Source organism: Canis lupus, chromosome 17 (genome assembly GCF_011100685.1).
Source record: "Canis lupus familiaris isolate Mischka breed German Shepherd chromosome 17, alternate assembly UU_Cfam_GSD_1.0, whole genome shotgun sequence".
NCBI lineage: Eukaryota > Metazoa > Chordata > Mammalia > Carnivora > Canidae > Canis > Canis lupus.
Window position 1 is genome coordinate 31890889 of NC_049238.1, and position 15904 is coordinate 31906792.

A 15904-nucleotide genomic window follows, 5' to 3' on the forward strand; every position below is an offset into this window, starting at 1 on the left:
CTAAGAGAGCATGTAGGAAAATCAAGTCAGACTATCTGGGAGTAATTTAGGGTTACAATATTAAAATATGACACGTGTTTTCTGTTCAAGGCAATAGTAGGAAATAGATGTGAGATGAAAGATGGGTTATTTGAGCTACTATAATCTGCTATATTTAGAAACTACCAGAATGATAGTGTTAGACTCCATCTTTAGGGTCTGACTTTGAGGCTGGCCAAACAAGGACCAAGACCTGTGCTCTTATATTAACGAACTTTGCTAGGGCCAAGTGCTAAAGTGTTTTGAAGGAAACTGTGGTGTTTGCTTTCCCTTAGATGGCTGAGATTTTGAGTGCATTTGTGTATTTGCGTCTGGGTCCTTGACAATCATACATACAAGGTATAATGTAGAGCAACCATCTAATAAAACCAATATAATAAACACAGAGCTGAAGAGAAACCCGAGGATAATAATTGTAGGATTTCCCAATGTAAAGAGTACCTATGAGTTTAAGGAAACTTTGAGGGAGAAAGTAAAAAAAGGAGGAGGCCATTACATGGAATGGCATACCACTACTCTTAAGCATCTGAGGTAAAGTTAAAAAGGAAAATGCATTTTTAAAGAGATTTAATTATATGAAATTAGGCCTAGTTATCTGCCAAGGCCAAGTTATCTATCTATTCTGTGAAAGACTGTCCTCTCATTTTAAATCTAAAGAGTGGTTAATTCTTTTAGAAAATGGAACTTCATCCTGGGAGGTAAGTGTACCTGTGCAGTAAAGGTCTTTGCAATAGCTCCACTGCAGCGACAAGAAACTCTGAAAGTCAAGTCCTTCTGGTTTTGGGTATCACCTGCTTTTACCACATCATTCTGAAATGCTTCTTGAGATTTTTCTCTTTTAGTGAGAAAATCTTGCTCCGGTGTTTCTTCTTCTATTTCCTTTTCCAGCTGGCATTCCCTACTCTCTTGTAGCTCTTGCATTTGTTCTGTTTTTAATTTCTTAGGATTGATGATGTCATTTTCTTCTACTTTTCTTTTCAGTGGGTTAGCATCTCTTTGAGAAAGTTTACCTTTTTTTGTATCAAGTTCAAGAAGATTTTTCCAAATTGAAATGGCATTCAACCAACTTTCTGGATCATCGTTTACAAGGTTTTGCATTTCATTAAATATTTTTCCTAAATAAATAAGATCTTAGTTTATCCTATATTGAAGCTTTAAAGACAGTCTATTATATTAATCACCCTTAAATTCCATTACCTCTATTTCTTTAAAATAAGTTTTACTAAATTGCTACCTGAATAGTGAGTTTACCTTCACCTGGATTTATAGAACTTAACATAAGGCTATTATGCAAAATAAAGCTCATTCTTATATTCCATACTTAACATCAACACTATTTTAAAATTCCTATAGAGTTATCATATATTTTAGCAAGATCATTTGTCCTATGATAACATATATCTATACCTTCAATATATGCATAGAGCTAGAGTATTGATTTTTGAAATAATGCTGATTTTGCTTATAAAAACTAAGTAAAAAAAACAGAATAAGTTGCAAAACAGAGCTCAGAAACAGACCAAATGAATACTGAAACTATCTTAGACCATATAGCATGCATCCTAAAATGAGTTTTCAAAAAGTAAGATTTTAGATACACAAACCATTCATAACTGAGAGACTGCCAGCATGCTCAATATAGTATAATATATATATTTTTAGGATTTTATTTACTTATTTATGAGACACACACAGAGAAAGGCAGAGACATAGGCAAAAGGAGAAGTGGGATCCTTGTGGGGAGCCCGATGTGGGACTTGATCCCTGTACCCTGGGATCATGATCTGAGCCAAAGGCAGACACTCAACCACTGACCCACCCAGGTACCCCTGGTATAATCTTTTTTTGATGAACAAAGTTTATCAAGTTGACCCAAGAGTAATTACTATATCCTCTAAAGATGAGAATGTGTGGAATATTGGGATTAAATTATACTGACCCCATGGTATATCTCCTTAGGATCTGTTTGCTTTATAACAAGTTTTCTGACCTGTTTTGATTTCTTGCCATTTGTATCTTTATTGACACATTTTTAGTACAGACCAAAATACAACATGATCTCTTGTGCACAATCAATAATTAAAACTAAGTTTAAGGCCATGTCTAGACTAGCAGTATCTGACCCTTTTCTGGTGCTTCCATTAAGATCCTTAAATTATTTTAGTAGCATAGTTATAAAATTAGAGAGTGGAGAGGGAATCTCTTAAGCTCCCTTTAACTGTAATGCTTTATAAATGGGTATAAATTTATTCAAAACCTTAAATTTAAGGTCCCTTAAGCAAGAAATTGTATTACATAGTATTTTTTCTAATTATATATAACTCACTGGTTAAAATGTATAAAGTATAAATGTATAAAGTGATAGTTTTGATCAACTTATTAAAACCATGCATTCTGGGTTATTACATGTTCCTTAGTCTAAATAAATGCAATGACCCTATGTATAACTAGAGAAGGTGTCTGGACATCGAAGATTTGTGATTTAGGATACTAACGCTTAGAAAATAGGTAGCAGGTTGCAAAGAGACACAATTAGGTGATAATATGATTAACATGGTGATAATATTCAGGAAATACAGAAAATACATAATTAATGATCCCACAGGTATGAATGAATCTTCAAAATGTGCAACGTACAAATTAATTATCAAGCAGAAGACTGTAATATACAGAATATCATGGGGGTAAAGACAACAGGTATATACCGTACCTTTATTTACAGAAGGAACATTGAGTGGAAACTGCTTTTTAATGAGCAAAAATAATCTTTCTGCAGATTTTAATTTTTTCAGCATATTTAAGTCAGAACAGGTGGTGAAGAAAACTTTTCCTGAAATATATTCAACCTAAAGACAGAAAAGATTAGTCCTGTGTCAGAGAAAGAATCATTTCCTTTTTCCTCTCTTAATGGATTAAAACACAGTGTCTACATTGACAATAAAAACCACCATTTCTTAAATATGTACTATTTGTCAGACACTGTACTAGGCACTCTGGATACATTTTCCCTCTTATCCTTTTAACAACCTTCTAAGATAGATTTTTATCACCCCCATTTCTCAGATTATGAAACTGAGGCTTAGACAGTGACTAAGATCATAATCTATATCAAGGTACCTTGTGTAAAGTGTGCATGTGTGTGTGCCTGCACAGGCACAGACAAACCAGGTGACTAGCCCAAGGTTAACATCATCAGTAGGCATTTATTAAACACTTACCTCATGGTCTACCGGGAAGCATCCAGCATATATTATATATTCTAAAGTTGAATGATAATTTATATATATACACACACACACACACACACACACACACACACACTGGCATACAAATTGAAATGTAAAATTAATAATAACTTGAATTTTAAAAATTTAATATAATAAATGCACTGATAAACTGCAGGTACAAGGTATAATAAGTAGCACTGAATATGGAACCGTCATTAGTAAAAGTCTCAGGAAAGAACTCTGGAGGATTTGGGAAGACAGATTCTAACATTCTAACAGAAGAACAAGGGCAAGACGCAGAGGTGGGAGTGACAGCCTGGCTGAAGTAAACTGTAAGTCAGCATGGCAAAATTTGCTATGTTATGCGGATTGATAGTATCAGGTGGATGCATAGCATAGCTCAGGCCAGTCTGATACATGGTCATGGAAATTTGAGTACCCCAGATGGTAATGGTCAACCATTATAGACTTTTGATGAAAGCTGTGACAGCACTGAATTAGCTAGCAGAAAAAATTACTTTAGAAGAGGCATAAAGTACTGAGTGTAGATTGTGATGTTGGAGGAAAAAGTAGATCACTGAGGTAGAAATAATGAGATACTTGGCTGTGGAACTAGAAAAGGGATAACAGCAAGAAACATGCATCACACTCGAAAGAGGTTTTGGAGACAGGATGGGTATACGGTAAAAGCCAGAGAGGAAAGGAAAATAAAAAATAAGACTCACTGAGTTTGTAGTGAGACTAGACTATAGTGAGTCTAGTGAGGTATGGCAAATGGTGCTCAATACCAAGGGAGTCCTAAAACTTTTGGGTTCAACCCAACCCTCTCAAGCTCAGGATGGATGTGGATTATCTTAAAATTTTCCTTTTAGTGGTGGCCATGGGCTAATATGGTTCTACTAATATGGTTATCTACTAGAACTGAGGTAACGGGGAACTTGGTGTATCCCATGTGTTTAGGCAGTTCCCATCCAACAGCAACTTGAATTCCAAGTATTTTTGTACTTTTGATCTGATATGGTCTAATCAAGCCTTTGGGATGGTAATTTCTGGGATTACCATTCTAGCTTGATTAAGAAGAATCTCTGCAGAGGAAGCCCTAAACTGACATCAACTAAAATCCAAATACTTCATTATAAGATTAACAAGTTTTAGGGATCTAATGTGCAGTATGGTGAAAGTTGCTAACAGATCTTAAATGTTCTCACCCCCAAAAAGTGATAGTAATTGTGTGACTGGATGGAGGTGTCAGCTAATGCTATGGTGGTAATCATTTACAATATATAAATGTATCAAATCAACATGTTGCACACCTTTAACTTACACAATGGTATATGTCAATTATATTTCAATAAAGCCAGAAAAACAAATAAAAATAAAACCCAAATATCTTAGGTACCAGCAATGCAGCTGGCCAAAGATAGATGGAGAAAGCAGGGAATGAGAAGAATGTTTAGGAATCAACATTTAAGGGGATAAGGAAATAAAATAAGAACTTCTAGGTTCTAGAATTTACTTCTTTCTCATTGCAAAGGTGACATTTTCCCACAAAAAAACCAAAACTAAATATATATGTTAAAATGCTTAGAACTTGAAGGCAGCCCGGGTGGCTCAGCGGTTTAGCGCTGCCTTCAGTCCAGGGTGTGATCCTGGAGACCGGAGTCCCACATCGGACTCCTGGCATGGAGCCTGCTTCTCCCTCTGCCTGTGTCTCTGCCTCTCTCTCTCTCTCTCTCTCTCTCTCCTCTCTCTGTGTTTCTCATGAATAAATAAAATCTTTTAAAAAAATAAATTGCTTAGAAATTGAAAATAAAAGCAGTAAATAAAATAAACTTGAAAATAAAGTTTTAAAAAGTAACTTTAAAAAGTTTAAATTTGGGGCAGCCCCAGTGGCTCAGCGGTTTAGCGTCACCTGCAGTCCAGGGTGTGATCCTGGAGACCCAGGATCGAATCCCACGTCAGGCTCCCTGCATGGAGCCTGCTTCTCCCTCTGCCTGGGTCTCTGCCTCTCTCCGTGTCTCTATAAATAAATAAAAATTTTTAAAAAAGTTTATATTTTATGTTACCTGACATAAAAATATAGCTGATATTAAAACCCCCATAAAACAAGTTAACAGACATGAAATACTTTGCCAAGATTATGGGGGAACTGAAGTAAATATTTTACAGAAAAGTGTATGGTTTTAAGATTCAAGTCCTATAAACAAACTTATGCAAACATCTAGACCAGTGATTTTAACCTAGTCAGTGATCTAGATATTAATTTATAGTTATTTAACTGTAAAATGATCTTATCTTTTCTTACTTATTTGAATATGAAGGGAAACATTTTATCTTGATCTTCCTCTAAAAACATCATTTGGGGGAGGTGGGAAGAACAACACAACAAAAAGAAATGATTGAAAATCAAGTTAATTAAAAGGAACTAAAAGATTTACTATATTTGGAGAATCAAACCATAAGAATGTTTTGAGGCATTAAAATGCTAAATACATTTTCAAAACCAACACCAACATTATTCTCTTTATTTAAAAATCAAGATAAGGCCTGCATTCCTTTTACAAGTAATAAGCATGTGATTAGAAGTAGTTTACTAAATTACAAAACAGTCACTACGAGAATCAAATAATCATATACACAAAAGGACGATAATGGTTTACCTTTGGTGAAGATAAAGTATTTTATCTTAAAGCAATAGGGAGAATGAATTTTGGTGCTTATGAGTTCAAAAACTGCTGAAGCTGGTGTTAACTTTTTTCTTTGTTTATTGCTTTGTTTATCTGATCATATTCAATTATAATACTTAGGGGAGAAATGTGGCATTTTAGGATATTTCATCCTAATACTTGTTACTTGAAAATTTATTTATATATACAATCTGTTTTTTCCATTTTGGAATTAAATCATAACCAAGTGTCTAAAATCAGCTGCTTTCATGTCTAACACTTTTGAAGATGAAATAACAGTCTTATTAAAGTAAAAACAGTTCTGTTATCAGCTAGTATAGCTAAGGAGTTACCATTTTTGCCCTTCTTTTAAAATTCAAGCATTCCAGTCTAACACAAAAATGGAAAACTTCAAGTCTAGGCAAAAACATGTAGAAAAATAGAGAGATATCAAAGTTATCCTAATTCTACAGATGTAATTTAGTTTTAGAATTAATTTTAAATTGCTAGGTGAAGAGTTGAGGTGGCACATGAGCTTTTTTGATTCATTTCAGAAGAATTAAAAAATATATTTTACTTAATTAAAAAAATTCAATCTACAAGAAAAGTTGAGACTCTTAAAAAATCAATCTTATACAATTATCTCATTAAAAAAATAACTATGAAGTAACCTGATTATCTGGTTAGATTCTACCCCACCACCGTCTATGACCAAGACCCCACTAAAAAATTAAAAATCAGTTGTCTTCTTAAGGTTCAGGACCCAAGTTAAAAAGTCTTTGCTATGTGGGTTTATAAAAACCAATTAATCCACTGACAGGGCCTTTTTGGCTAGCTGGCATTAGGTATACCTTTATTATATTGAGTGTTATCTTAAAAACATTCTTGCTATTATTGTTATAGTAAATAACAGTATTAAATACACTAAACACCGTTATAAAATAAAGCTTGACTTTTCCCCATATATTTCTTTAAGATAGTCCAGGTAAAATAAATATATAGTATGTATGTATATAAAATATATTATACATAATAAAATGTATAATTATACAATATAGATTAAACATTTAAACATATCCAGGAACCTATAAAGAAGTTGGCTCCACCACCAGGAGGAAAAATAAATCTAACCTGAATCTGAACAAACTCTAGATACAACTTACAAGATTCCAATTTACAGGAAATAGAGAGGACAGAGAAACATGCTAAACTACCACATGGAGATATAATTGGCATTACCTAGGACCAGTGGAAACTTCAATGGTGCTATCCAACAACATTTGGTGATGATTCAAATGTTCTATAACCTGTGTTCTCCAACGCAGTCACCACTAGCACATGTGGCTTCTGAACACTTGAAATGTGACTAAGAAAGTGAATTTTTAATTTTAATTAATTAAAATAGCCACCACCTCCTATTGGATAGCACAGCTCTAGACTAGAAAGGGGCCAGAAAATGATGCCTGGTGAGATAAGAATGGTCTTTACATTTTTAAAGGGATATAAAAAGAAACAACAACAACAAATAATATGTAACAGAAACCACAAAGTGATCCACATATGTGATCTACAAAGCATAAAATATTTATTATCTGGACCTTTAAAGAAAAAGTTTGCCGACCCTTGCTCTATCTAGACTATAAACAACCCTGCTTCTTTAACAATAATAAATCGCTGGGGGAAAAAAGAGAGGTGTAGGGAAAAATCTATAGATTAAAAGGACTTAAAATATATTTTTTTTAAAAATAAAAGAGACTTAAAAGATTATCAGTCAATCATTATGTGTGGCCCTTACTGGACTCCTCATTCAAATACACAAACTTAAAAATGGCGTTTTGAGACAAGTTGAAATTTGAACAGTGATTTGATAAGAAATTATTTTTAGACATGATGATACTATGGTTTATATTGTAAAAAGAGCCATTATATGTATTATCTCTTCTATATTATACCATATATAAGTCCTCTTCTTTTAGATATACAGTAGTCCCGTTATCCGTGGTATCATTTCCTGTCAATAGTGTAAGGTCAATAGCATAAGGCCATGTCATGATGCCTACAATCATAGTCCTGAAGCTCCACCCCCTTTTTTTTTTTTTAAAAGATTTTATTTATTTACTCGTGAGAGACACAGAGAGAGAGATGCAGAGACACAGGCAGAGGGAGAAGCAGACTCTCTGTGGGGAGCTCAAAGCGAAACTCAGTCTAGAACCTGGGATCACGCCCTGAGCCAAAGGCAGGCAGGCACTCAACCACTGAGTCATCCAGGCGCCCCTACCACCTTCCTTCTGAAGTACCATCAGAGTCAGTCAATAGTAGCCTAAGGTCACGCACTTCACTTCATCTCATCACTTTGTCATCTAACATCATCATAAGAAGGGTGAGTATGGTACAATAAGATAATTTGAGAGAGAGGGCAGGAGAGTGAGCAAGAGACCACATTCACATTTTTTATTACAGTATAATTGTCCTATTTTATTATTAATTGCTTACTGTGCCTAATTAACAAATTAAATTTTATTATGAGTACATATATTTAGTAGAAGACAGTATATATAGAATTGGTACTACCCATGTTCTCAGGCATCCACTAGGGGTCCTAGAACGTGTCTCCCAAGGATAAGGGTGACTTACTATATAGGCAAACATTTACAGATGAAGTGATATTTTGAGTTTACTTCAAAATAACATGGAGGAGTATTAATGGATCAGAATTCACTACGGGATTGTGCTTGCAGCCAGTCGATGAGTACATAAGATTCACACTATTCTATTTTTGTTTGAAATTCTCCATGATGAAAAGCTATACAGAATGCACAGGATGTTTTCTATTGCAAGCTGCATGTTTGAGGAAGCACCTAAATCAGTGACCTGAGGGGAGAAGAGTTTGCAGGAAAATGCAAATGACTGGGCTTGTGTACATTCCTACTGAAAGAGAAGTTTTTGGGGGTGGCCACTGGGCCATGCATTTTCAAAAAGCACCCTACATGACTCTTAGGTTCACTAAAACTGGAGAAACACTGATTAGAAAGGTGTGATTAATTTGTAAAAGTAAACAATCACTTCTAAAATAATTTGTTTTGTAAATTCAGATTTTACAATATTAACTTTCTTGCAGCAAACCAGTTTCTAACAGTCTCGTTACTGCGTGAATGATTTTAAGAATTCCTGTGTAACTCACTCATTGGCAATATTTACTGATCACCTATTAATTGCAAGACATTGTGTTATACATGCTATGGATCTTTACCTCAAGGATTGCTTTAATCCTTTAAAGTAGGTATTATCATCTCCATTTTATATCCAAGGAAAGTAAGACTCAGAAATTTGAGTATGTAGCCCAAATTTAAAAGAAGATTAAGATTTGAACATGTCTTTGGCCTCTAAAGTCTTCATACACTCTTTTCCATGCTGTTACAAAAATGACCTACATGCTTTGGGGCAGTTCCCCACTATAATTTAATGCAGTAGTAAAGCACATGGCTTCAAAGCAAGAAAGATTCAGATACAAGTCCCAGCTCCACCCGGTAGCATCAGTTTTCTCTTTACTTCTTTGTAAAATGGAGGGAAAAATGACCTATCACATAGGATTCTTTTGAGGATTAAGTCGTACCCAATGTACATAAAAGCATCTGACACACTTTAAGTGCTTTATGTTAGATGCTATCATTATTCTTTCAAAATTGCCTTAACTTTGAGAGTTTATATTAGTGAAACTGAGATGGAATTTCAGAGGTTATTTGTTCAGATCCCAGTTCCAAGTATATCCTTAAAACATACACAATCAAAATATGGAAATTCCAAAATCTCTTGACATTTAATTCCTCCCATTGCCAATAAGTCTATCCCTCTAATTAATTGAAATTGGTTTTTTTTTTTTTTTTGGCTGTGATGAGCCCCCTACTCACCCACTGTGCACTCTGTATCTCCTTTTGTCTTTAGAGAGGATGGGGAACAAGCAGAGAGGATAATTTTTCTAATTAGACATACTCCAATTGGGGTAAGCCTTCCATTTTTCATACTAAGAACTCTAAGTTAACATTAAAAAAAAAATCAGTGCAGCATGATGTAATGGTTGCACAGGAGTCAAGGAACTGGACCCAGGTACCTGGCCTGTCTGGGTTGGACATGATTATATACTTATACCTAAGCTCATGGACAGCTTGGGTTTGAATCCCAGGTCTGCCACTTTACATGACTTGAATAATTTATTGGATTTACCTGTGCTTCATTCTCCTTTTCTGTTAAATGTAGAGCCTACCTCATATGGTTGTTGTGAAAACTAAGCAGGTGAATACAGAGTAAGGACCTAAGAACGTGGGCCTCACACACAGTAAATGCTTCATGGATGTCAGCAGATCTTATACTGTTGCTTTTTTTAGATTATCTACATGCAACACTCTATTAAATTCTGGGACCCAAACCACAAATGGATGGTAATCTAAGACAGATGCCATTTTTTTTCATGACCCCCTCCCTGTATCATCCACGCCCCCAACACCCTCACCGCAGAAAATCCTTTTGTGGCTTCCAGCTCTGCAGGGCCTGCTAGAGTGGCACGGTCAATTTCATTCAGTAAGTTTTCCTTTTCCTAAAACACCCATCATTCACACGGTCATAGAGAGCCCATCAAGTTACTGGAGTCTGTTTCTACGACATCTGTTCCCTCCGCTTTCATGAACCAGCTCAGCATGTTCTAGAACGGAAACTCACGTGGAAAAAACCTTGTTCATTTCATTGAAATGAACAGAAAATACCAGCAACTGTCAACTTCCTCCAGCAGTTGGACTATGAGGCCTCCGAGACGGTATCGCTTTTGCAGCTACTGTGAATCGGTGTTTTATTTTATTTCTTTAAAGATTTTATTTATCTATTCATGAGAGACACAGAGAGAGGCAGAGACACAGGCAGAGGGAGAAGCAGGCTCCACGCAGGGAGCCTGACGTGGGTCTCCAGGGTCACGCCCTGGGCCGAAGGCAGGTGCTAAACCGCTGAGCCCCCCCGGGCTGCCCTGAACCGGTGTTCTGGGTGTACTTGACGTACCCTGTGTCATACAATCCTTCCAACAACCCTGTGAAGGCAACCCAGCCATGGTCAGGAACCTTGACAGGGTCAAGTGACTGAGCCTGAGGATGGCATTTGTATTTAAAGGGTGGAGGAAGGCTTCGGACTCCGACGGATCTAATTCCAACCACAGGCACTGTCCTGTACCCGCCTTTAAAGCATCCGAGGAAATAACTTGCCCCAACCCCGCCCCCCCCTTCTAGTAAAACGACAGGCGTGAGAGACGCGCGGTAACAGACGTGGAGGGGACAACGACTGGCGGTTCTCTCCAGCAGGCATTAAAGGATGTGTCAGGACTCCGAGGCCCGGGGCTGTCGCCTCTGCGGGTCCGCGGTTTGCGAGCTGGGGCCTCGCGTCGCTTTCCAGGGTCTACACGGGCCTCGGCGCGGAGGGAGCCCGGGCGGCTGCAGGGCGGCCCTCCTTCCAGCCGGGGCGCGCAGCCAGGCCGACTCACCTGCGTGGCCGCCAGCCGCGCTCGCACCTCCCGCATCAGGAAGGGCTCCAGGCCGCGGCCTGCGGTGCAGAAGAACCGGGCGCCCGCTGCAGGCCGGGGGCCGGCATGTGCCGGCGTCGCCGCCATGTCTGCCTGCGCGCGGCCCCGCCCCTCGGGGTCACGTGCCCGTGGGGGTCACGTGACCTGGCGCGCGGCGCGTCCCCGTGTCCCCCGCCGTGGGGGCGGGCGGGGAGTGCGTGGGGGGGTCTAGTGGAGCGCCCGGCGAGCGCGCTGGGAGGCCACGGCGTGGGGGGGCCTGAGGGGGGCGTCGGGGGCCGGTCCCCTGGGAGCGGGGGCTGTGGGTCTCCTGTGTTAACTGCTCGAAACTTGCCTGATTAGGCATCTGAACTACTTAGACTCGCAGGTGGATGGGATACAATTGGGATCCGTTATCGGATCTATAAAAACGACTGGTGTCATCTAACCCATCTGCCTTATTTTTGAAATTGAGGAAGTTGACCCCTAGGCAGGCCGAGGCACAGTTAGTGGCACAGCTGAGGCTCGTCTTGATACCCAGGATAATGAGCTCGCTTCCATTTCTCCCAACTTTCCCCTCTCCCCTTCTCCATCCTGTCCCACTACTCTCCTCAAACGAGGAGCCCTCTTCCGTCTTCACCAGGAATTGGGCCAGAGCTGGGAATCCTCGGGATCAAGAGCAGAAATCGCCACTCTGCAACGGAACGTTTTTATGTTCATAAAGCAGGTCACATTCCTTGCACTATTAAGTCAACCACCAAGGTAAAGAATGCACCATCTAGTTTGGGCCACCCAACTAAATTGGCTCTCTTAACAGTATTTGAAGAGGCTTCTTGAATTTTGAATTTTCAACTGGCAATGAAAATATTGCTTGGGAGGAACAGAATCCATATTACAAGGCTGACAGCATTACGTTAGTTCTGTGCGTATATGAAGTTATATAGAAACTCTTAAACGAATGACTATCTTTCTGGCAAGTACCTCTCATGTGCTTCCCAATGGGACCTAGGCAAGTAACAGGTACTCCCTCTTTTCCTCCCCACCCCGCCCCACCTCTTGGTCTACTGGGACAGTAGTAAAAAAATTCTTATAGAATCCTGTAACACAAGCATTTCAAGCTTCTGGTCCTAAAACTTCTCAGATCCTTTCATTCTGGCAAATTCCTCCCTCCCTTCCTTCCTTCCTTCCTCCCTCCCTCCCTCCCTCCTCCCTCCCTTCCTTCCTTCCTTCCTTCCTTCCTTCCTTCCTTCCTTCCTTCCTTCCTTCCTTCCTTCCTTCTCTTTTTGCCTTCAGACTTACGTTCTCATTCTCTCGGCAGTTGACATAGCTCATCCCAACTTCTTTATGCTTTGGGGTTCCTGACACTCAAGTCTGTTTGGGGAGACCCTTGAGACCCCTTTAGTACTTTGTACATTCTGTACCCAAGATGGTGAGCGCTCAGACATAGTTCAACAAATACTGGACAGCCACTCTCTGCCAGACCTCCTGCTAAGTCTTGAGGATATTAAAATGAGTAAGCAAGGGTTTGGACTCTAAGGGGTTTAGAGAATGGTGAGATTGATTTAGTGAGGATGCACCCAGGATGCTGTGGCAGTACAGAGAGGCAGCAGAGAGGGCTTCCTTATGAAAATGACTCCTGAGCCAAGTGTTGAAGGTTGTATTAAGTTACATGACTGTGGAGATGGGGGGTAGGAGTGGGTGTTAGTACTGGTGTAGCCTTTCAGGTAGTAGGAGCAGCATACATAAATGTGACCATGTGTGTGGTTGAGGGGTTGGGGGCAGAAGGGCCACATCAGAGGGTAGATGTTATTAGAGCATATGAGTTAGGAAGTTAATAGAGATAAAGGTAAAGAGGTGGGTAGGGGTAATGTTATGGTGGTGCTGCCCATGGTGGATGAAGAAATGACTTTTCTAGTGTAGGGCTGCCTAGCAACATGCTTTCCTGGACAGAACCACTACTGAGCTGAGGCTGTAGTCCTATAGAGCCAGTCTTCCCCTTATATCCTCTTTCCCCTTCTTCTGTTGTCTTTCTGCCACCAGGAGCATCTGGTCAGCAAGGGCTAGGGGCTAACTCTTGCTGAAGCTGGGGCTTGGGGGCAAGTGCATTTGCTCACCTTTGGGCCTTGCTGCAGCACAGAACTTCTAAGAATGCCTTTCACATGGTGCTTGAGATGAGGTGAAATAGGTGAAGTTTTGCCTGTATAGGGAGAAAATGATTTTCTGAGAGGAGAATTGCCTGGGATTCTCTTCTCATTACTCAAATACTCTTTCCTCCATCATTTCTGCTTCTCATTAAAATATGTCTCTACTGAAAAAGAACCACTGATCCCTATAGATATTTAGCATATCCAGCTGAGTTTTGCTGTTTCAATATTGCATATTCAACAGGTAGGAAGTTGGCAGTTGGCAGGAACAATTTTACAACAGATATGCAATTAAATGGGAGCATTTTAGGAATTTAGGGCATGATTATTTGCTTCAAGATCTCCATATTTTGGTGCAGTTGGCAATTCCTTTAGTTCTTAAAAGCATTTGATATAGGGGCACTTGAGTGGCTCAGTCAGTTAATTGGCTGACTCTTGATTTTGGCTCAGGTGGTAATCTCAGGGTCGTGGGATTAGGCCCCATAGGCTCCACACTTAGTGTGGAGTCTGCTTGTCCTCACTCTGCTCCTTTCCCCCCTTGTGCACTCACACGGCTCTCTCTCTCTTTCTCAAATAAATAAAATCTTTGAAAAAAAAAACATTGATATATGTACTTAGATATTAAAATGCAAATGCTTTAGGTTGTAAGATCCTTGAGGATGGGGGGCAGCCTGGGTGGCTCAGCGGTTTAGCACTGCCTTCAGCCCAGGACATGATCCTGGAGTCCTGGGATCGAGTCCCACATCGGGCTCCCTGCATGGAGCCTGCTTCTCTCTCTGCCTGTGTCTCTGCCACTCTCTCTGTGTGTCTCCCATGAATAAATAAATAAAATCTTTTTTCTTTTTAAAAAAAGATCCTTGAGGATGGCATGACCTCATTGATCTGAGCATCCATAACAAGCACACTAGCTTGCCTGTGGAAGTTTCTCAGTCAATGTATGCTGAATTGGATGGAATATAACTAAATGGAAGGTCACTCACAGAAGAGGTCCTAGGAGGGATTCCAACAACCACCACACCAGAAGGGCCCTTATGAGTGAGATATGGGGATATGAGGCTAATGGAGGACATTGAGGGGATAGAAGGACACCAGAGATAACCTTCTTCATGATTTTGTCTGCTACTTCCCCTCCTTCCTCAACATCCTTTTAATCCACCCCACATACTTTATTAATAATGTTCCTTAACTAGGAATACTTGTCTGAATGACCTTTGGGGTCTTTTCAAAATGTCATGCTTGCCTATTCCCCTCCCTCACCCTCCATGTTCTGTTACAGTTGAGTGGGGTTGGTGGCGAGCCAGGCCCCTTCTCCCCAAGAGACCAGGAACCATTGCTGCATCCCAAAGGATTCAATTGCCAACTTCTCCAAAATGCCCACTCTTTTCCTCCTCCCAGGCCTTTGCTTATCCTGTTCCCTTTGTCTGGAATCATCTCTTCCATTTCTTTTCTTTAAGGCTGAGGCAGATTGCCACATCTTCCAGAATGCTCTCTGCTGCCTTTCTAAGTATGCTGCTATTTATAAATCTTATACCTTTATTATTTACTCATTCATAAATATTTATTGAGTCCATATCAGTGTATCAGTTGATAAGACAAAGTTCCAGCCAGTTTAATGGGTGGTAATGGTGATGGTGCTGGATTGCTGAGACACTTAAAGGATGACAATACAACATGATATATGGTAAGGACAGCAACTGGGCCTGGCACATAGTAGGCACTTAATAAATAGAGTTGAATAAATAAATTTATCCTGAAGTCCAGTGAACATTTGTTATGTTGTAGCTTTGCATTTCCCTCTGAGTATTTTTGCCAAATCAGAATATTCTCCATCTCTCTCCCCTCTCTCTCTCTCTTTTTTTTTTTTTAGTTTTAAATATTTTATTTATTTGAGAACGAGATAACACAATCTGGGGGGAGGAGCAGAGGGAGAGAGAGAAGCAGACTCCCCACTGAACAAGGAGCCGAACGTGGGGCTCAATCCCAGGACCCTGAGATTATTACCTGAGCTGAAGGCAGACAGTAACTGATTGAGACACCCAAGTGCCCTGATTCTCCATCTTCTGAAACTCACCTTCCCATGGAGATACAGTGAACTCAGCCTGGGGTAGTAACTTTAAGATTTTATATATTTTTTAGAATTTAATGGAGTTATGGCATTGTAGTAAAACCTCAGATACAGACAGAGAAGTCTGTTGGACACATATATTCCAACCAAGTTGGTACAGATTGTGAAAGAATCAACATATTTTTATGTCTGCAACTGCAAAAGCAATTTGGGAAAAAGCTCTTGGTCAC

General features: G+C 39.5%; 1 protein-coding gene across 4 annotated transcripts in view; it reads right to left on the bottom strand.

Annotated features, from left to right (window-relative positions):
- The window catches only part of THUMPD2 (THUMP domain containing 2), a 37894-nt gene extending 26299 nt beyond the window's left edge, over positions 1–11595 (bottom strand). For 2 of the 4 annotated variants that reach the window (XM_038561342.1, XM_038561344.1), the window contains exons 1-3: positions 11451–11595; positions 2750–2885; positions 748–1154 (exon numbers count right to left, since the gene is read on the bottom strand). In XM_038561342.1, coding sequence (XP_038417270.1) covers positions 748–1154; positions 2750–2885; positions 11451–11576 — 669 coding nt within the window. In that variant the 5' untranslated portion in view covers positions 11577–11595. Of the gene's footprint in view, positions 1–747; positions 1155–2749; positions 2886–5178; positions 5234–11450 lie in introns of those variants that run through there. The other 2 variants (XM_038561343.1, XM_038561345.1) reach the window with 2 other exon arrangements.
- Between the last annotated feature and the right edge of the window lie 4309 nt (positions 11596–15904).